This window comes from Erpetoichthys calabaricus, chromosome 9 (genome assembly GCF_900747795.2).
Source record: "Erpetoichthys calabaricus chromosome 9, fErpCal1.3, whole genome shotgun sequence".
Lineage (NCBI taxonomy): Eukaryota > Metazoa > Chordata > Cladistia > Polypteriformes > Polypteridae > Erpetoichthys > Erpetoichthys calabaricus.
In genome coordinates, this window is record NC_041402.2 from 120,866,088 (window position 1) to 120,888,162 (window position 22,075).

The following is a 22,075-nucleotide window of genomic DNA, read 5'->3' on the forward strand; positions in this document are numbered from 1 at the left end:
TCACTGGTGGAAATGAATATGAAAAACAAAAAATACATTAACACCACTTTCTTGTTAATCAATTGTGATGGACAAGCGGAGCCCAGCACAGATCCTTCAGACTTAGAACTGAACAAACAGGTTTAAAAATTCGATGCATGGATGGACAATTAAATTTGCAATTTGGCGTTTGTGCAAAATGTCATCATTTTTGAGGTTGATTCATTTTGTTATTCTGGTGTTGCCATTCTACTACTGTTTTGTGACTCTTTTAATAGATGCACTAAGCACTAACATTTTCTGGTTCTGGTCCTTCTGCTACTGTGTGGTTGCTTTCATGCCATCTGACACAATTGGGGCCATGATATAAAACATGTACCCATCCATTTCCATCCATTTTCCAACCCGCTGAATCCGAACACAGGGTCACAACATGTACCCAAACTTTAAAATAAAAAGGTGTGTCAAAGTCCATTATTTTGAGGGGCAACAAGGTCACTGGCAGGCAGTGTGTTGTAGTGATTAAGGCATTGGACTTCAAACCCCAAGCTCAAATCCTGCTACTGATACTGTGTGACTGTGAAATGTCTTTTCACTTTTCTGTGCTACAACTGTAAAAACAACAACAAAAAAAAGGTAACCAATTGCATCATACATGTTGCAAGTTACCATGGATAAAGGGGTCACCCAAATAAGTAATTATCACAAATTTGCAGTGTGAATGTGCAACAATACTGTGAATGTGCCAAAATCCTATTGAATTTTAAAAAAGTAATAAAAATTTAGCACCAGCCCACTTCATACATAGATCAAAGAACTTCAGAGAGCTGGGTGGTAGGGATTCCCTGTTCACATTGAGCACACACCCGCATAAATGTAAATGATTTTGGTGGTTGGGGGTGTCCATTTTGAAGCCTGTAGATGTGGACATATATTACAATAGAGTAGCTTTTGTGGGGACCCATTACGTTTAAACTGATGCTATTGGTCCAGAGATGCTTCTAGGATTTGCAGGTCCTGGCCTTCCAAGACACTTTATATTATACATATATTGTCAAGCTTGGGTCACAAAGGCACAGGTGAATTCAGCAGGTTTTCCAAGGAGTATAACCTTTATTGCTGTTCTGCCAGTTACAAGCTCAAGCCTCTTATAGAGGCAATCTGGCCTCACAAGGAACAGCTAGCAAACCTGACACATTGGCCCCAACTCCTGCTCAAAAGAAAACGAAAAGTCTTCTTCATCAAGGGGATCCAGTGGGCTGGTAGCAGCGGCCAGAGTGGATTAAGAGTGGGGGAAGAGAGACAGGAGAGTGAGAGCCCTCAGGATGGTAGCAGCTCAATCTTTTAAATTTTCGAAGCCCCGCACGACGCAAGCCAGCAGCTGCTCCCGCAAAGAGGTACCGTAAGAATGTGTTTCTTTTCCATTGAAATGGGGATTTCTGAAGGAGTGGTCACAATACATACATACACATACTAGCTATGCTACCCATCTGAGATGGGCTGAAATCTAATTAATCAGCAGAGACCTCCGCACTAACATATTCAGTGCACCATCTATTAGAATGTATTCTATAATGTATGGAGTAATAAAATGCATTGCATTTGTCATTCCAACATTTGTAGTAGTAAAAGGCAATACATATGTCTTTGTTATATGCCACTTGGTATAAGTCTCATAAAAGCAGTGTTCATGTTTGTGATGTGCCATCTGCTGGAATGACAAACACAATGCATTTTATTACTACAAATGTTTGTGATGCACCATCTGTTGAAATGACAGAGACATAGCAACCGGATGGACCCTTGTCCTTTTATTTAAGGTGATTATACTAGCTGCATTACCGGACTTCACCTGGAAAATATTCCGAAAACAATGGGCCTCTGTTACAGTTCTGTCAGTTAATCGGATATATCAGAAGTACTAGGTAACGAAATACATCTTTGTATACAATATTTATTTATTTTTTTTAATAAACCGGGGCTAATACTATTAGTTCACTGGAGCTCCTTACTCTTGAACATGCTACATACAATCAATCATGAGCAAAACAGATCTTTGTTTTATGTTCTTTTTGTCCACTTTTGATTCATTTGTTTGCATTAATATTGCTTGCCTTTATTATCTGTATTGTTCATTTTTTATTTTGTCTACTTATCAGTGCCTTGGTTATGTCCCATGTGTTTTGTGGGAGGTCCCCCCAAGAGGCATAACAATCTGCTAATCACTGCAAGGAACTGTGCTCTGCCCTATAAATTCAGAGATTCTCCCAGCAGTTCATTCAAATGCATCTGAGAATTTTGGCAAGTTTCTGGGTTTCTTTTTTTGATCTTCTGCCCTGTGTTTTGACTTCACTTTGGATTTGTAGTTTTTGGGACTGCTTCATTGCCTAGGCAAATCCATTATTCCATTTGTGCTCTGTGGAGCTTCACCCTTTTTGACAGTGAATTTTAGTGAACATAAAACCTTTTTATTTTTACAAAGTTCTGTGTTTGCTCATTATACCAGTGCTTTTTGGGACTTGCATGTTTTGGGACTCCTGGACGAGGGTCAACACTTTTTGAGGTGATGGAAGGTAAGCAAGTAGGCCATACACCTGCAAATTGTGTCAAAAAGTGTGTGAGGACACCCACTGATGTGTGGCAGACCACAAGTGTAGGTAGTAAGTATCTGTAATATGGCTGGTCAGCCTATCACTGCCATGTACTTGATATGTTTGTCCTCCTTTTCGTTGTGCATCATGGAGCTTGACACCCTTCACTTAGGGATGTGTGATACTCCTTTGCCCACTAATGCCAAATTCATCACTGTGCTTGCATTCTATCAGACACAAGCTTCAATGCCTTGTGAGGATAATCTGCTATTTCATATTCCCTCAATCCCCCCCACCCCCCGACTAAAAGTATGCTCTTCACAAGTGCATGTTTAGTTCCTAAGGGTACACTACCAGAATGAGGTTCCTTTTTCAGACGCAATTTATACCCACTGTGGGAAAGACAAAAGGTGTGTAACTCATACACTTCATTTGGATATGTGCTGTGCATGTCAGCATTTTCAGAGTTTACCATGACCTACTGTATCCATCCCACATGCCCTATGACATGTTTGGCCCCAGGGTTGCAATTTTGTATATTACTCCAAAATGTCCTTACTGCAAATGTGTGTAAATATAAATGTTAAATAAGCTTTCTCTGCCATTAAAGTGCAATTTAAGGGTAAATGCAACTGATCGTTCCACTTCTGTGAATTACTTGTCGTTAATAACACAATAGTTCTACCAATGTTTTTTTAGAGCTAACCTTACTATCTTCTGCAGCACTTTTTCTTTGAAGAGTATGGTGGGTTAGGTGTGGCAAAAATGGTCACCGCTGTCCCTTTCAATATATGGCATATAAAATCCACTTAGCAGTAGATCACAGATTTCTAAATGGTTCTTTCACTGCTGAAGTTGGAGATATTAATTAAATACCTCATGTTGTATATACTACTGTATATTTTGGATGAAACTTTTGCCATTTTGGCAAATCATTTCTAGTGTATTACACTAGACTATGTCTGACTATTCTCTGATTTCATGCTAAAAACTTACTTGGCCTCTCTGCCGCTAGCATTCCACCACATAAAAGCAACTAAACTACTGAAAATGAACTATGTCATTATCACACATTGTCTGATCCATTTTACTGTTCCTACTCTTATCAATCGATTAACTAAAAGAAAACATTTTTCATATTTTCTCCTAGGTATTTAGTTTAAAATTAGTCTGACTTGAGATGTCCTTTAGGAACACAAAATTAAAACATGTATAAAAGCTTTAATTATCCTTGAATTCATGATAGATTCAAACTAATTTAGTGCACCTAAACTGAAAACAAATATAAAACATGAATCATGAAAGTGTGGCATTTATGGAGCTTTTTTAAAGCCCTCTCTTAGTGCTTGTCCTCCAAATGCCATCTGGCAAACAATGAAAGTCAAATATGAACAATCTGACCAGGATGTAGTGTGTTACCACAAACAATCAGATGAATCAGAATGGTGTAAACATTTGAAAAGAACATCATACAGCTGTTAAAATAAAAAGGGATGATTTATTTGCTATAGAGGATTTACCTGGTGAAACACAATGTGTTCAAAGCCAATATTCCATCTGCCCTAATACTGACAAAAATGTCAAGCTGCCTCCCTCAGATTGCCCTTGGATTAAAAGGTATGAAGACATCCGTGAGCAGTTCTGTCATTACTTAATGGCATCAATTCCAAGTTGAAGTTTTTTTTTTTTCTTTAAAGACAGCAAATTCATAAATACATAAAAGTACAAACACAAAAAGCATGGAAGCTTTTTATTGACACTTGAAGGAAAAAATGGTTGCATTATTTCATTAAAGCATTGCACTATTTTACAAAGATATTGCTTGCTGCTGTCAGTGACAACTACTGAGGGTGGGATTAAGCACACACATTGCTTGCAATCAAATGACAAGAACAGAGTACAAGTTATAGATATACATTTAGTTGTAATCAGGTCAAAGCAAAGTAAGTTTAGTATAGATGCTTTGATATACAAAGAGTGGTACTGCAGAGCAAGCATTCCTGCCTCTTAACAACACAGTCTGCTTCAAAATATAATAATAATTCTTTACATTTATATAGCGCTTTTCTCACTACTCAAAGCGCTCAGCAATTGCAGGTTAAGGGCCTTGCTGAAGGGCCCAACAGAGCAGAGTCCCTTTTGGCATTTACGGGATTCGAACCGGCAACCTTCCGATTGCCAGTGCATATCCCTAGCCTCAGAGCCACCACTCAAAATATCTATAGTAAATAAATTAAAACTAAACACATACTCTAGGTTTCTGTTACTGGATTGCATGTTGCATAGGCTGTGTAATTCAGCCCTGCCAACCACCGGTCCGCGACCCACTACCGGGCTGCAGCCGTCTGACAGCCGGGCCGCGAGAGAACTGCCGGCAACGGAGACTCACTCAGACTTTTCAGAACGCTTGGCGGGCGGGGCTTTGCAGCGGTGCAGAGAGAGGACAGAGACCGAGGTGAGAGAGTATTACAACAAAGTATTGTTACGGTCCCGACAGTTTCCCCATATGACACGAGTCTATAGAAATCGCGTTACTACCAAGTACATTCAGCAGATGCTTTCATTACAACGAAGTGACCTTGAAATGCCTGAATGAATCATCCACAGAGCAGTTAGATCTGTGGTCGCAGCTCAGATGTGCACGTTTGCACAACGATCCCCAAACAGAAACATTGTAAAAAAAATTCTTTCTTCGAACTTTCCTCGTACTGTTTTTTTTTTTGCTGTTTTTGTTTTCTGTGGTTTTCAGTGATACCTTTTGCTTATTGCTTGTCAACATTTGAAAAACATCCATTGGAATTTAACTCATTGTCACCCTCCTATAGAAACGGCAGACACGAAAAAAACGATAACAGTGTTAATGTTTGTGATGTGCAATCTGTTGGAATGGCAAATGCATAGCATATGTCTTTGTTATATGCAAAAAAAGAAGAAAAATCTCAGGTTGCAAACGTATGCGAACTGCTTAATAACTTAATAATGATAGAAATGTTATGTAAATTGTGTATAAAACTGCCCCCCCCCCCCCCCCCCCCACTCCCGACCGGTCCGTGGAAAAATTTGCATCTAATAAAGTGGTCCTTGCTGTCAAAAAGGTTGGGGACCACTGCTGTAAAGGACAGATGTAATGTCCAGTAAGTTTGCTTCTTGTCTTACACCAAGTGTTGGTGCAATAATCACTGGCTCTCTGTGTCTCTAAACTGGGCAGATTAAAGTTACTCCTTGCTACATGCAACACCAAATACACACTGTACCTATAACCTCTGCTCAATGCTTGCCACTTGATTGCCCACTATATATGTGCTTCACCTCTTCTTTACTAGCTGTTACTAGATAACCAGAATATATGCATACACTATTATCCCAACTACAGCAGGCAAAATCTTTGTGAAAGAATGCTCAGCTCTTGTGAAAATACACAATAGTCACTATAAAATAAATCAGTATTTATTTCAACATAATGCATTTTCAAAATAACACGCTTTTTTATTTTATTAATTTTAATCAAATACAAATCACAATCCATACAATCAAATCATACTTGACAAACCTAAATACAACATCCACTCAAAAGAAAAAGAAAGAGCCAACCAACAAAGCAAATCTTTAAAGGCAGCAAGGAAGGAAGAGTTTTCTTTTCCCCAATATGGACACTTTTTCTAAAATGTTATTGATTAGATTCTCCCATATTTAAAAAAGTTTTTGAGCAGATCCTCTGAATTAGAATTTGATTTTTTTAAATTTCAAATAGTATAGGACATCAGTTACCCACCGACTCAAAAGGGGTGGGTTGGGATTCTTCCAGTTGAGCATGATAAGCCTACATGCTAGTAATGAGGTAAAGGCAATTACAACTTGTTTGTTCTTTTCCACATTAAGCCCATCTGGGAGTACACCGAACACTGCTGTTAATGGGTTAGGAGTGATTGTGACACCAAGGCTTTGTGATAGGCATTCAAAGATTTTTGTCCAAACTTACATCAATTTGGTGCATGCCCAAAACATTTGGCCCAGTGAGGCTGGAGCTAGACTACAATGTTCATAGGTGGAATATTGCCCTGGAAACATTTTAGATAGTTTTAATTGAGATAAATGTGATCAATAGAAGATTTTAAGTTGAATTAACGAGTGCTTTACACATATGGAGCTAGAGTGTACTCTGTGAATGGCTGCCTTCCACTTCTTTTCTGGAATATTAAGATCCTTTCTGCATTGTATCCTAGGATCTTTGAAAGGAAGGGACTTTAAAATGTTTTCATAAATTGTACAAATGCTATTGGAGACTTCAAGACTAATAAATACCTCTTCTGGAACATAAATAGGTGGAAGATTGGGCAGGTTCATTTTAGCAAAGTTTCAAACTTGACAGCAATTGGAAAACTGTGTTAATGGGATGTAAATTGATTGTAGGATGCAAAGACATCTATGTACAGGTATCTACATGTTTCAATCCCAGACATTTTCCAAACATTAAATATTTTGTATGTTTGAGAGAGTGAAAAAAGTGTTTGCCATGTACAGGAGTAACAGGTAAGAACTTGGTAAGAAGATGCTGCAGATGTTCTATCAGACAGTTGTGGCAAGCACCCTCTTCTATGTGGTGGTGTGCTGGGGAGGCAGCATTAAGAAGAAAGACGCCTCACGCCTGGACAAACTGGTGAGGAAGGCAGGCTCTATTGTTGGCATGGAGCTGGACAGTTTGACATCTGTGGCAGAGCGACAGGCACTAAGCAGGCTCCTATCAATTATGGAGAATCCACTGCATCCACTAAACAGTGTCATCTCCAGACAGAACAGCAGCTTCAGCGACAGACTGCTGTCACTGTCCTGCTCCACTGACAGACTGAGAAGATTGTTCCTCACCCAAACTATGCGACTCTTCAGTTCCACTCGAGAGGGTAAACATTATACATAGTTATTGTCTGTTTTACCTGCATTATTATCAATCTTTAATTTAATATTGTTTTTTGTATCAGTATGCTGCTGCTGGAATATGTGAATTTTCCCTTGGGATTAATAAAGTATCTATCTATCAATCTAACTTCTCCATCTTAAAGTGCTTCCTACATTGGTTCCATGTTCTGAGTGAATGAGGGGAAATTGGATTATTAGTGTATTGAAGACAGTTTACATTTACAGGAGCACAGATAAGGGAATATAAAGATGTACTGCAAGATTTTCATTCTACTGTAGGCCAGGCTTGTGTATGTTAATCAATTTCTGTTGATATCCAGGTCTAAATTCTGATTGCAAACCATGTCTTATCCTATAAAGTGCCTCATTTGGAGATCTGTTGTATTCTACATCCATTCTGGTAATTTTGCCAATTAACTCCAATGCCTTTTTGTTTATTATTTTTATGAGAAAAATCTGAAATAATCTGCCTTTCTAAAAAAACTTTCAGAGTTTCCCCAGAGTATTCCTGCAGAGACCTCTGAGGATACATTTAATCTCCAGAAAATTATCAATTTGCTTGGATATGAATTCTGTGCAGTTCTCATCAACTAATGAGAGGGGGTTAAGACGCCAACTACAAGACGAGTGTGTAGGGCATAGTGATTTAAGCTCCCTGATCAGAGGGGCATGGTCGGATATAAGAATAGCACTGTATGTACAAGGCCATTATATTTTCATTTATGAGTGTTCTGTATGAGTGACACAGTTTAATTTAGTAGTATGCGGTGCGTTTAGCAGCTGCTGCAGGGGAGAAATTTGGGAAAGTATGAATACGGTTATTTTCAAATACAATCTCCTCTTTCAGTCTGAAAAGTTTTCCTTAGCCTGTAGTTTGTCGAAACGGATAATCAGGCTTCTCGGTTTTGATGCATTAGATCCACATATACAGTAGGCTGCGGAGATCTCTGTATCCGATTTGAAGTCCTCTCCAGTTATTTTAGAGAACAGTTCAGCTGTGAATTTCACTGGGCTTGGACTTTCACGTTTTTCAGGGACACCTTTGATGTTGTGCCTTCTATATCTATCTTCCAGTACAGTCAGTCTGCCAGCAAGCACTTTGCATTCTGATTTTGCAGCTGTTGCTTTTTCGTCAGCGGTGAATGTCAATTGTTCAACAATTTCAACAGAAGTCGTAAACATTTGCTTAACATGTTCAAGCTGAGCAGCAAGTACTCTAATTTTACTCTCCAACTTGTTCATATTTCCCTGCATTATTTCATCACTTTTTTCTAGAATTTCTGTAAAGGCTGTAGTGAACTTAGAACGTAAACATTTCTCCAGGTCTTTTATATCCTGATGCTGTTTCTCATATTTCTTGCTTCAGTCCTTTATTTCTTTCTTTATACCCCTTATATCCTTCTTTGTATCACTCTTTATATCACTTATGTTCTCCCCAAACTATATGGCAATCATTTCCTTCAGCTTGGAAAGTACATTTAAGTCTTCTCCATGCTCTGTAGAAAGAGTTGTGAGTCTGGTTGGAGTTGATGCAGCTAACAGATGGGGCGTATTAACTGCAGTTGACAGCGGGGATAAAAAGGACCATGCTCAGTTCCAATAATCCTCGTGAATCTCTCCTTGCTTGCAGTTTTGTTCACACTTTTTTGCTTTCGCAGCATCAGGTCCTGGGAGATCTGTTCCTTTGCCCGTCTGTTCTAGGTCAGTCTCTGATAGGCCCGTACCATGATATTGAGGCTGGTTTTGACTTTGGTGAAAGGTTAGCTGCCTTATCCTTATTCTTTTCTTTCTGAACTCTATGTCTGCTGCTCACCCATGCTGCCTTGTGGGTTTCCTCCCCTAATTCAAAGACATGCGATTTAAGTGAAATGGTGATCCTAAATAGACCCCACTGTGTGAGTTGGGGTGGATGGGTGTGTGTGCCTGTGTTCTCCCAGTGATGGACTGGTGTCCTATTCAGGGTTTATTCCTGCCTTGTACCCTATGCTAGCTGGGACAGGCTCCAGCAGACCCATGTGACCCTATTCAGGACAAAGTGGGTTAGAAAATGACTGACTGAAAGGTGCAATGTACAGCCAATTACTTAAAGAGATTTGCTGTGCTCTTTTTCCATTGAAAAAGATATTATTTACAACTCAAAATAGTTGTAATTCTAAGAAGGATCAAAGTTCTGTTGAACAGCTGGTTATACCTACCTATACAGTTGAAATCAGAAGTTTACATACACTTGGAGTGAATTCTTTGAAACTCGCTTTATAATCCCTCCAAAGGTTTTATACTAAAAAAGTATAAATTTGGCATATTGTTCAAAACATCTGCTTTATGCAGGGCAAACATTTTTCCAACAATATTCAAAGACAGATTATTTCACGTTTTATTGACTACTAGCCAACCCGCGGCGTAGCATATGCTGCATAATTATGTATTGATGGGTGAACACTTCCTGAATGACACAGTTGTCCAAACATTAGTGAAAACAAAATTGAGCCCAGTGCATTCTTTAACTGCCTTCTCTGCCTTGTAGCGCAGTGGTAGTGTTGCTGCTTTGCAGTAAGGAGACTATGGAAGATTTTGGGTTCGCTTCCCGGTTCCTCCCTGTGTGGATAGCGCTTTGAATACTGCAAACACCAGTATATCAATGTAATGAAGTATTATTATTATTCTTATGCGTCCAGCGCTCGCTGTCGTGTGTGTGTGTCTCTCGCTCGCTCGCTGCACGTGTTCCTGCAGGCATACCAGTAAGTGAATGAAAAGATGGAACTCTGGAGAGAGCAACATACAACTGTCCGTGACTGAACACTGGTTTTGGCAGATACATGCATATCTTTTTGAAAGTTTGGCCCTGTGCCTTATTAATTGTCATCGCAAAGGCAAATCTAACAGGAAATTGTCTTCGTGTTAAAGTAAAAGGCAAATTATCCACAACAAACAAACTGTTTTACATGCTGCATACCAACCCGCGGCGTAGTATACGCCGCATAATCACGCCGCTTTTTTAATGTTTTTTAAGCAGAGGGAAAAAAATGAACATTTGCAAAATCCGTAACGCTGTTTTCAGTAAGTACAATGCACACGCGTTTAATTTGTCGGCCACTTTTTGCCAGCCGTCTTTTCAGGTTTGGGCTGCTTTTGCAATGTTACCGCTTGTGCATATTAAATCTTGAAGTCCTTCGAGTAACTAATTAACTAACACCCACTCACCCAGCTTGTGTGAAAAAATGCGCCCGTTCTTTCATCATTTTGTTGCAGCCTATCAAAGACTTGCTGCCCCCAACTCCTCACCTGAGTCGCTGTCGTCTGTGCACCTCTGAGCCACATTGTCCTTTCATTGTTCTTTGCGTCCGGGGGTTGCGTACACAGGGCAGGGACGTATTCAAAGGGAGCGTATGACCCCGCACTCACTCGGTATTCCTCGTTCGTGGGGAACAATTGCAAGCCCAGGTGCTCATTACGAATGGGGTTCAACGGCTTACCCACACCTGTCGGCGCTGAGTAGACACACGTTGATCCATTCAGTGTAGCGCGCGTGCAGTACCGGATATCACATACCTGTTAATGCTCAATCTCACGTGGCTGAAAGCCACATGTCCCTCTAAGAATTTGGACGCCTACCGCTTGGCGATCGCGTAACTATTAAGCAGGAGGGAGTCTCATTCGTTTTCGGAATTAACCAGACTAATCGCTCCACCAACTAAGTACGGCCATGCAACACTACGCACAGAATCGAGAAAGAGCTATCAATCTGTCAATCCTCTCCACGTCCGGGCAGGGTGAGGTTTCCCGTGTTGAGTCAAATTAAGCAAGATTTGTGTGTGGCGAGTGGTTGTGTTCGAGCACATGAGCAGGCACTGTGAATGCCTTGAGAGCGTGGGTGGACGCGTGCCGGGGAATAATGAGTATCTATATATCTTCTTAGATATAGACAGCGTCTGATAGTTGTGATGGTTTTACACTCCAGTACATTGCGGTGAACGCTGGTAACAGTCAGGCGGGCAGGCGTATTAGAGTTGGTGGGAGTGTCTCTCTAGCGGTTCGAGTTCTTAGGCGGTGCTCTGTCGTTTGTATCCCACGGTCGGACAACTTGGTGGATTATATATGGAAACGCAGCTGAAACCGAAAAGAATAATGAAAAGTCAACGTGGCTCAGTGGTGCATGTGTACTGTAGCAGAGACGAAAGTGAGTTGTTCCGTCCGGGCACATGAGCAGGCACCATGAATGCCTTGAGAGCGTGGGTAGATGCGTGCTCGAGTTGGTGGACTGGGCTTTGTGAGTTGACTGCTTTCAAAGCGCTGCGTGCTTTCATGGGTGTCTTGCTTGCTCTGGCGGCGGCTTAGTGAATTATATATATCGATACACAGCCTCTTCTTAGATGGTCCTGCCGCGTCCACCCTCGTTCTCGAAGCATACACACCGCCTAGTCATGGGCGGGGAAATGTCTTCCGTGTTCCTGCAGGACCATCTAAGATGATGCATGTTTGTCGCAGATGTGAATTGCTGTATGTAGCGTGTACAACAGTTTGCAATGGTGCACGCGGTCATGCGTTGTAACCGAAAAGTCAACGTGGCACAGACGAACATAAATGACAGCATTTTTTCCGAGGCATCGCGTCCGAGTTGGTGGGTGTGGCTCTGCGAGTTGTCCTCGTATCCAATGGTCTTAGAGTTGGTGGCCGTGGCTCCTTCCTGCATGCGCCATGGGTGTCTTACTTGTCGGCGGCTTAGTGAATCCACACCCCTTCCTGCGTGCTTTCATGGGTGTCTTGCTTGCTCTGGCGGCGGCTTAGTGAATTATATATATATAGATGTCACAATTCCAGTGGGTCACAAGTTTACATACACTTTGTTAATATAACCTACCCATACCATGGGTGTATGTAAACAATGGAAGGGTTCACCAAATGAAACTAAGGTGACTCATTTAGCAACCTGAAACCTACAAAACATACATGTCACTGCATTCCCATCTTGAGAAACATTAATACAAGAAAGATAATAATTAAACTTGGTTTTGGCTGCCAGATGTCACTTTAAAGAATCCAGTTATACATATGAGAAAAGCCACAATAACATGCACTTTTCTAGTGTGCAAAGGGCTTCACTTGGCAATGTTTGACACTATATACGGAGTTGTCAAATATTCAGTTATGAAACCTTTAAATGTAGGCCAGAATGTTACTATAATATTCAATAATGAAGCCCAGCTTATTGGCATCAGAAAGTTAAGAACCATCTAGCCATCTAATTTTGGACCCACTTATTTGAATTAAAGGTATCTTGGGAATAATGGATGCAAGACGGAAACAAATACTGGCCAGAATGCCAGGCCATCTCAGAAAACATTCATACTCGCCACAATGCTCAATCAAAATTTAGTGGCACTGGTCTTTGGTATATGCAAGGAAACCAGGGTAACTTGGGAAAAAAAACAATTAAGTCATGGAGAAATTGTGCAAACTCCACTCATACCCGAAGTGAAAAGGCTGGGATTCAAATCTAGTTTCCTGGAGCTGTGCAGCTGTGCTAACCACTATACCAACATAACATACCAACAAAGAATTGGATGAAGCTTAATTTTTTCACAGTCAATGTACCTTGCCATAAACTGGCTTCCCACCCAGGGCTGGTTTGTGTCTCAAGCGTGATACTAGGCAGGTTCAGAAAATGGACAACCGATACTTCAACAAAATATATACAGGTATATTCTTCTACGAGACTTATTTATCCAGTGCTCCGGGAGTCTCCACCCTTCTTCTTGAACCTTCCCAGGCTTTTTAGGTGTAAAGCAAATGTTCAAAGGGTTCATGGAATGTAAACCTCACCATACATGTGTGACATTTCACTGTCAATCATCCATTCAGCCCTGTTTATCTTAAGGGTAATATGCTAGTTGGGTAATACAGTTTGCCTTACTGACTGTGTGTTGATACTCTGGTATTACATATGCATGCTCTTCCACACTTGGGACAGTGGTCTTTGTGTGCTAATTTGCATGAATGCAGTTTGAGTTAACATTACCTCATGTTGAGCCATGGGCAAATTTATACTCTACCATTACCTCCCGTGTTGTAAGAGCATTCAAAGCTCAAAACTGAAAATTCAAGAAATGATTGGTTGGAACATACCTAAACCATCGCTATTACAAATATGCCTTTTCCCTGTGGCTAAAAAGTAGAATATTATTAATGTTACTCCACATATATGGATCAATCATGCACCATACAAGATTTGTTACAAATATTATTTCACCTGTCAGATTTGATATCTTTTTATGAGTTCGTTGTAGTCTTAGTATTTCCAAAACATTCAGTCCAAAACATTCCTGGGATGTGCATATCGATTTCTGCCTGAACGTCACCTTCTGGCAGCCCCTACCACATTAGGGCAACTCACAAGCACTCCTAAATTACAGTGAAGTTAGCAATACTTTCCTAAATTGGAAAAATTGATAAAATGAACAAATGTGCATTACTCAGATTATTCAGCCAGTTAGGACAGTTTTCCTACTCTGAGATGCTGGAAAAATACAAGCGGAGAACTGAATTTTGCAGCATCTTTTTAAAGAGACAGAACACGGATGAAAAAAACTTTGGTTCAATACTTGCCTTCCTTTAACAAGGTATGTTAGCAAAGGTCTTTACATATCAAAATCAAAGTTAAGTAAACTGTAAATGAAAAGTTTACAAGGTGTACAGGCAGAACAACATTTCTCAACACATACTGCACCACATCAAAGAAAAATATGATTGCTAGTAAAATTAAAACTTAGCCAAGTTATAACTGTTTGTGTCCAAAATGATATAACAAGCAGTGAATTAATGGAGTGCATCTGTGACATCAAAGGGCCATAGCTTTTAAAAAGAAAATATATGGCTTTCTAAAGTGCACATTGTCAAAAACTGAGTACTGCAAGAGGAAAAAAAAAACTCTGTAGCAACTGCAGCAACTGTGAAAACTTAAGGCAAGCTCTGACTGAGGTCATTTCTAACTGTGGATACACTATAGAACAGCCAAAGCACAACTACAGAAAGTAAACAGAGACTGGAGACAGACTTCTCTGAGATGAGAGCATGGACTCATTTTCTCACTGTAATCCCAAAGTTTAGGTTTTAGTATTTCAGGATGAGAGTGAATGTTTGCAGTAAAGAGATTATTATACATTTAAAAATAGTAAAAGTGTAAATTGACTAGAAAGTTAAAAAAAATGTTGTGAATGGTATAAATTATGAAAGGAAAAAGGCTAAGACAGCAGAGAACCAAATATGGGTTACATTTTTGCTAGATTTTACAGCTAGGTGTTTATAGTGTTGTTTTGTTTTGATGAAGTTATAGAGTAAGGAAAGTATAAAACTAAGAAAAAGTAATAATCAGAAGCAATTGAAACCAGAGCGCAGACCCTGAAAATACTTACTGGAAACAAATCCATGAAAGATTGTGAAACAAAATGGTTAATGCTACAAAGCTTGAAGTTTATGTTCAACTTCATGTACACATTATTATGCTAATAATACAATTATTTTGTACAGTATAAACATCCATATATAAATGCACTGCTTATTACTGTATGCATACTTGAAATACTACAAAGTTACTACATTTGCACCTTTTGCTGCAGATGCAGTAACTGTTGATGCAAATTAATGGCACACAGAAGACCAGAAAAACCTGCAATAAAGGCACCATTGTACATTTATTATTCACAGAGATTATTATAATAAAGACCGATTGTATGAATGCATTTAATATATTAAAAAGACCAACACTTTCAGTTTAAACTGCTGTGTACAAAAATCTTTCAACTTGTTTTCATGGCATTTTCAATAAAGTTTGCCTAGTAAGCATAACTCAGTTGAAGTTGTCTCATCCACAGCATAAAAGGTCATGAGAATGGTCAGCCTTCACATGCCCAAGTTCCTGAGTTAGCAAGATTACTAAAAACATTTGGAGGCTTGTGATTATATCCCCAACAATAGTCCTCTCAGAAATATCCATACTCTCTTTTCCCTTTTCTTTTGTTTCCACTACAGTGGACATGAACCAATAGCTGGGGGCTATATGTACATCCTCAAATCTGCACATGACAATCACAAAGTGAGGTCTTAAATACATTCCCTTGAACCAAGCTGAACACCATATAAGGAAGGTAAATATGCAGTTTAAAAATTATAAAAATATTAGACAAAGACAACCTTTAAGAAGATCTTCATTTAATTAAAAGACAGCAGCCGAAGAGAGTTAGATCACAAAGTTGAATTTACACAATTGGTCACACGCTCTGTACAGGGTAACTTTGCTGATTAAAGAATATATATTGCAATTGAACCATTCAAACAATTTTTTGTGCTTGTAAGCAATAATTATTGGCAGTAACCATGCAAAACTCACACAATTTGAATGCTGTTGGGGAATCAAGTAGTATTTCAAAACAGCATTAGTGATTTAAGAAAACGATTATGGATAGGCAACTATAAAAATGGTTGGTCTCCAAACGCCCTTGGGCCATGGGATACTTTTGTTATTGATAGTTTAAGTGTACATTTATCAGATCTTCTCAGAAGTATAGCAGTTTTACCAAAACTCTCCATTTTCCCTTAAATTGACAGATATAACATCCCCCACCCTCTAAAAGTACACTCAATGTTAATCTCATACTCAAAAACATGGTAATCAATCACACATTCAGGTACACACTTACTCACACACATACCAGTCCTGCTTAGAGTCTATATTGCACCCAACAGGTTGAATGGTGGGAGGAAACCAACAAAGAATGCACAATGGTCAAACAAAATTCACATAGTACCAATCCCAACTGATTTAAACCTGGTTAGAAGTGATGTAACAATAGTAAAATTGTAAGAATCAAAAAATGGAAGAACATAAAGACTGAGGTGAATACATTTTAGGTTTGGGATACAAATATTAAATATGCCTTTAAAAAATGGTAGGTAATGTTTATACCATACTAATGATATATTATTGTACTGCTTTGTTATATGAAAGTTCAATAAAAAGATGTAAATAATTTGGTTTCTCACCATAACAACCTTCCTGGATAGTTACTTCACATTAAGCTAGTATTGGCATTGCTTGGAGGTACTTTGTAATTTATTTATTTATTTAGCAATTAGAAAACAGCAAAGCATTAAGCCAAGAAATAAATCTGAACACAGCTTACAAAAGAGGATTGTGAGAACTGGCAAAAGAAAACATATCACTTTCTTCACCAAGACTTAACAAGACAATCAAAAGAACAGTCCTTAATGCATTTTATCTATTTTAAACAACAGTAGTTTCATTTTACAACAGAACAGCAGATAAACTGTTACAAAAATTTGGATTGGACTATATAAAGGACTTAAAAATTAGATCAATAAACTAGGTAATTCAGAAAGGTTGGTAGAATAAATGGACAAAAATTGACTCAGTGAATGCTTTGGAATATGACCAGTGATCACAAGAGAATATATAAATCTCACCTTTGCCTATTTGAATAAAGCCAATGATGATGATGAGACCGAGGGCAAGAAGCTTAGCTGCAGCAAAGAAATCCTGAACTCGAGTGGCAGCTTTTACGCTGTAGCAATTCACTGCGGTCAGCAATACTGAAAAGAAAAGAAAAAAAAAAAAGGTATAAAGTATATTAAATCAGACTTTCAGACCAAGATAGAATGGCAAAAATTAAACACCAAAGGGCCAGCTGAGACATTCAAATTGTTTTGTCATCTGCTACACATGCAATAACTGATCATCAAGATATGGGAAGGCTTGCCAAAGGGACATTATTAAGCTAGACTTGCATTTATATGTTTCAGAAGCCCCTTAATATTGCAGGGGAATAACATGCATTACTAGCGGCTGTTGCATAATTAAGCATAAAACAAAGACTTTAGTTATCACATATGCACTTGAAGGAATTTGAATGTGTGTTCTGCGCAGCCTGATATATGGTGAGAATCACAAGACACAGTCAGTCATTAACCAAATGCTGAAGGGGGAAAAGAACTTTAACTAAGAATAGAAACCATTTAACTATTGTGCTAGTATATTTAATAATGAAGTTGATTTTGTTCACCTTTTCAAACTGGAGGTAGACATTATTTGACAAAGAAATTGTATAGTGAATATGGCACATAAAACACACACTCACAGGACTGGGAAGATGCCAAGGACAACACACTGCTTAATGCAATCAAAGAACATAATTTTTAAAGACTGTTTATTATTAGTTGCTTGAAACATCCAACTGTTGCTTTGTTTTGCTTTCCTAGGAAACCATAACATATCCAATAAGCTATTTAATCTACTAAATCCAACATTACAGTTGTGGGGAGCTGGAGTCTATCCTGGTAGCACAGGCTGTAATGAGATTATACCCTTCAAAACATACACAGTAACAAAGACTTTACAAAAATGGAAGTCAGGTAATGTACAGTGGAACCTCGGTTTGCGAGCATAATTCGTTCCAGAAATGTGCTCGCAGTCCAAAGCACTCGTATATCAAATTGAATTTCCCCATAAGAAATAATGGAAACTCAGATGATTCATTCCACAACCCAAAACTATTCATACAAAAATGATTAATACAAAATATAAAGTAAAAATACATAAAACAAATTAACCTGCACTTTACCATTGAAAAGAATCATGGCTGGTGTGAGTGAGTTTCTAAACTCTTGTGGGATTCCACCCAACAGGACAACATGCGGAAGAGTGTCCCAAAGCAATCGCAGTCTCCCAGCGCAGTAGCAGTTCGCCATAAAAGCGAATCCGAAAAGATCGCGGACATGCTATAAGCGTCTGCCGTCGATGGGTGATACAAGGAACAAGGAACATTATAAATGCGCAGGGCACAGTATCACTATTACTGCCTGACTGCTGTGTCTGTGTATAGGAGAGTGGCAGATCCCGCTACAATAAATAACCACGCTGTTGCTGTTTCAAGCTGAATGAAGCTGCTGTTGCTAAAGTACTGAGACTCAGCTTCGTGTTTTGGGGTGCAAGACGGGGACTCGCACATCACAGCACACACACACACAGTCACAATGCTGTAGTAAACAATATACGCTCGTACGGATGTTGACTATATGAGTGAGGCACGCCGACTCAGACAGAGAATAGGAGACGATTGCCCACAATCCTGCAGCAACAGAGAGAAGAACCATCAGCTCAGTTGTGATCGCATGACGCTCAGCAGACAAAGCGTATACATACTACTCGTATTGCAAGACCTCGCTCATTTATCAAGTTAAAATTTATTAAAAATTTTAGCTTGTCTTGCAAAACACTCGTAAACCGAGGTTCCACTGTATATCCAGTAATTTGCTAAATAGTCTACTAGGGATTTGGCCTCACTTCAGTTAGATAGTGTTAAATGACTGACTGCACAAAAACTGCTAAATAAAGATTTAATAAATGGTTTGTGCCGAGAGTGAGAGTTTAACCTGAACCCTAGTCATTTGACAATAAAAAAAATTGTGGTAAAAGTAAAATTTTTCCTATAATCTTTCACACTTTCTATGTAAGGAAATTTACCTGTTTTCTAAAATAGTGTCAGCCGCACACACACAAAAACAAAAACCAAACAAAAACAAAGCCTGGTTTACTCTCCTATAGTTTTGATTAAAACGGGAGAAGAAGCAGTACTTTGTCAATTTTCTTGTCCCTAAGTATCTACTCATTTGTAATGTTTTAATATACATTTTAAAAATTATTTTAAATTGAAAGAATAAAAAGTACTCTAAAAGTATGTTTAACTGATAAATGACTATTTATCATACGTCTTATCAATCTCAAATTATCACTTGTTGATTCAGCTGCAAATTGAAGTTGAATTTATTTTTAAGATGATGCACAATGTGATTGTGCAAAATATATTTGTGCGAGTTTGTAAAAGGTTTCTAAGGGCAATAGGCACCATTGGGAAGGCCTCTGGATCAGAGTTATTTCAAAGCTGGCAAAAGACATCCTGGCTTGTGTCAGTGTTGGAAAGCAAGTGGCACTAAGGCACAGTAACATTTCAGCCAGTATTATTTGCACGAAATGCAACAAGCACGGGCACTAGTATGATGAAGGCAATCTGCAGTCAGGACGAAAACCTCTCATATTACCTTGGGGAGCAGTGGGGCAAGAAAGTGCCAGAGACTGTTGCTCCACTATTTAGAGTGTCTAAAGATATAAAACACAAGTAAGAGGCCTGAAAACATCCTGGTTCACTTGATAACACGTTTATTAGCTAGGACCAAGTTGTCAATTCAAGGCTGATTTCAGTGAGGCCTAGCTGGCGACCAGTACTTTCCTGCCCTTCTGCTAGCTGACTTGGTGGAGAGGGAATGTATTGCTTCCTTTAGGGAAAGGGAAGCCTTGAAGCTGCCTGAAAAACCCTGCCCTGGTAAGGCTGAAAAACCAAGAGACAATTAACGTAGTTCTAGCTTGGGGCTCGCACAGCAAAAGATACTTGTTGTCCACTTCCGGGGCTTAGTGGGGGTTCAAAACTGTGTAATGACATATACCTGATTGAATCTGAAGGTGGAGAGAAGTGAAGGCTCACTGTTGTTCACTCTACCTGATAGATAGGATTTCAGACCTATGGAAGGAGGCCCAGAGAGGAATCAAGTTTTGTGTCTATTAGTTTGTAGTGCATATTCTTAATTTTTTGAGACTGTCACTTCAGTGATTTATCTTCAATATTTTATTTTCAATAAGCACACCATTTGTTTTATACTTTGTGCTTTCTCTGTATCATTCTGGGTTTGGAGAGCCAATATAAGGGTCCTTCTCTTCTGTAAGGCTGGCAGTGACTCCTTTATTCCATACCAACACAAGACTGAATTTTGGAAATTACAGCAGCAGCAATTATTTGAAAGCTCTTATTACGATGCCAAATGATTCTACTGTAGTTATTCATTTTGTTTTTGAACAGTAAAAAACTATATGTTGGGATCACTGTAAGAGGGAATGGAAACTTGGGATTCAATGGTTACTTACACAACACAAGACAAACATATTTTAGTTCAGTTTCTAGATTTCAGCAAACTTTCTGACTTGGCTAAAGGTAGGACAGCAGCCATGGTGAGGCATTATAAAGACATACTGCCTTAGGTGTAAAGTATGTGTACTTGGGTATGCAAATGTTGTAAAGATTATTACTGTTGTACTGTAGTTTTTAGATTTGGGCAAGTTCTTAAAGCTGGTCTCAGTCAAGAATGCCACACTGAATTAACCATTATAGGTCTCATTTGATCTTGGGGTGTGTGCTTGCACCCATGCTCTTCCTGCTGTATTAGTTACGGTAATATTAGGACAATTTCTCTTTTGCACTTGTGAATCAAGTGGGAAAAAGCTGAACACTTTTTAAACGGATTGGACTGAGGTTATTATAATTATCTGACATTGAGGCCTTAACTTTGAGCTGTCATCTTAATAAAAAGGCATAAAGCTAGGAGTCTCCCAATTGAAAGTGCTAATTATCTTTCATGGTCTTTTAAACTTATAATATTTCCACTTTTTCTGTAGTTTAAGCTCCACTTGCTTTATTGCCATTTGTCCATAAAGAAAAATGTGGTGCAACTTATGAAAAACTGAAATTACTTTACATAATTATAGAATTATTTTTTCTGTTACTCTGTCTTGTTCATTCACATATGTGAGCAGTACATGGTAAATATTAATTGTATCTTTCCTTTATTTTTATTATACCTTTTTACATATTTGAACTTGAGCAGGCAAGTAATTTGATTATTGAAAAAAGAAGCTGCAGAGTAAGAGGTGTATTTTGGTATATCATTAGTAGGCCAGGCACTGACCATTTAGTATATATGTGGTCAGGTCAGGATGGGGTGCATGCACTGGTACAGTGCTTTGTCGTACCCACCACATGACAAAAAACAGCTCAGGATCCCAGTTAGGCAATCCCCCCAGGCAGACACATGGTCTAGTCCCAACCTCCAGAAATGACCCACTTATCTGCCACAGCCAGGTGTTACGTGGGCATCCTCTTGGCCTGGTCCAGGCACTTGGGTCCTCAACAATGAGGATTCTGCGAGGCGGATCACCCTTTGGGAACAATGCCACACGGCCAAAGTGCTATAACTGAAATTCCCTCACAATGCACGTAATGTGCATCATTTGGGACTCTGTGAGCAACCATTCGTTTGACACAAAGTCAAACCAGCGGTATCCAGGGATTCTCCAAAGAGATACAGTACTGAAGGAGTCCAGTCTTCATCTCAGGTCACTAGATAGCGTCAATGTCTCGTAACCATACAGCAAAACAGGAAGCACTAGGACTCTAAAGACTTGAGTATATATGTAGTCAGGGATATAAACTATTCTTTCTTTGTTATTGTTTGTTTTGGCTTTTTTATTATTTTGGACTATTTTAGATATGTAACCTGAAACTTTTGTAAGGCTTTCTGAATATCCACAGTAAAACACAAGAACTTGAAATTAGGGCAACATCCATTGTGTTGTATTTAATCACAGCTCATGAGCAAATATAAGCTGCTATTAATTAACAGTAAGTGTGTGAGGATGAAAATATTTTTGAAATCAGATTACTAGAGCAGAAAAATACCATATAAATCCTTCCTCA

At 38.9% G+C, this 22,075-nt stretch overlaps 1 protein-coding gene across 1 annotated transcript in view; it reads right to left on the minus strand.

The window, feature by feature from the left end:
• slc7a5 (solute carrier family 7 member 5) overlaps positions 1-22,075 on the minus strand; it is an 81,439-nt gene that overhangs the window by 34,577 nt on the left and 24,787 nt on the right. Inside the window, exon 2 of the mRNA XM_028810113.2 lies at positions 16,962-17,087. Coding sequence (XP_028665946.2) covers positions 16,962-17,087 — 126 coding nt within the window. The remainder of the gene's footprint in view (positions 1-16,961; positions 17,088-22,075) is intronic.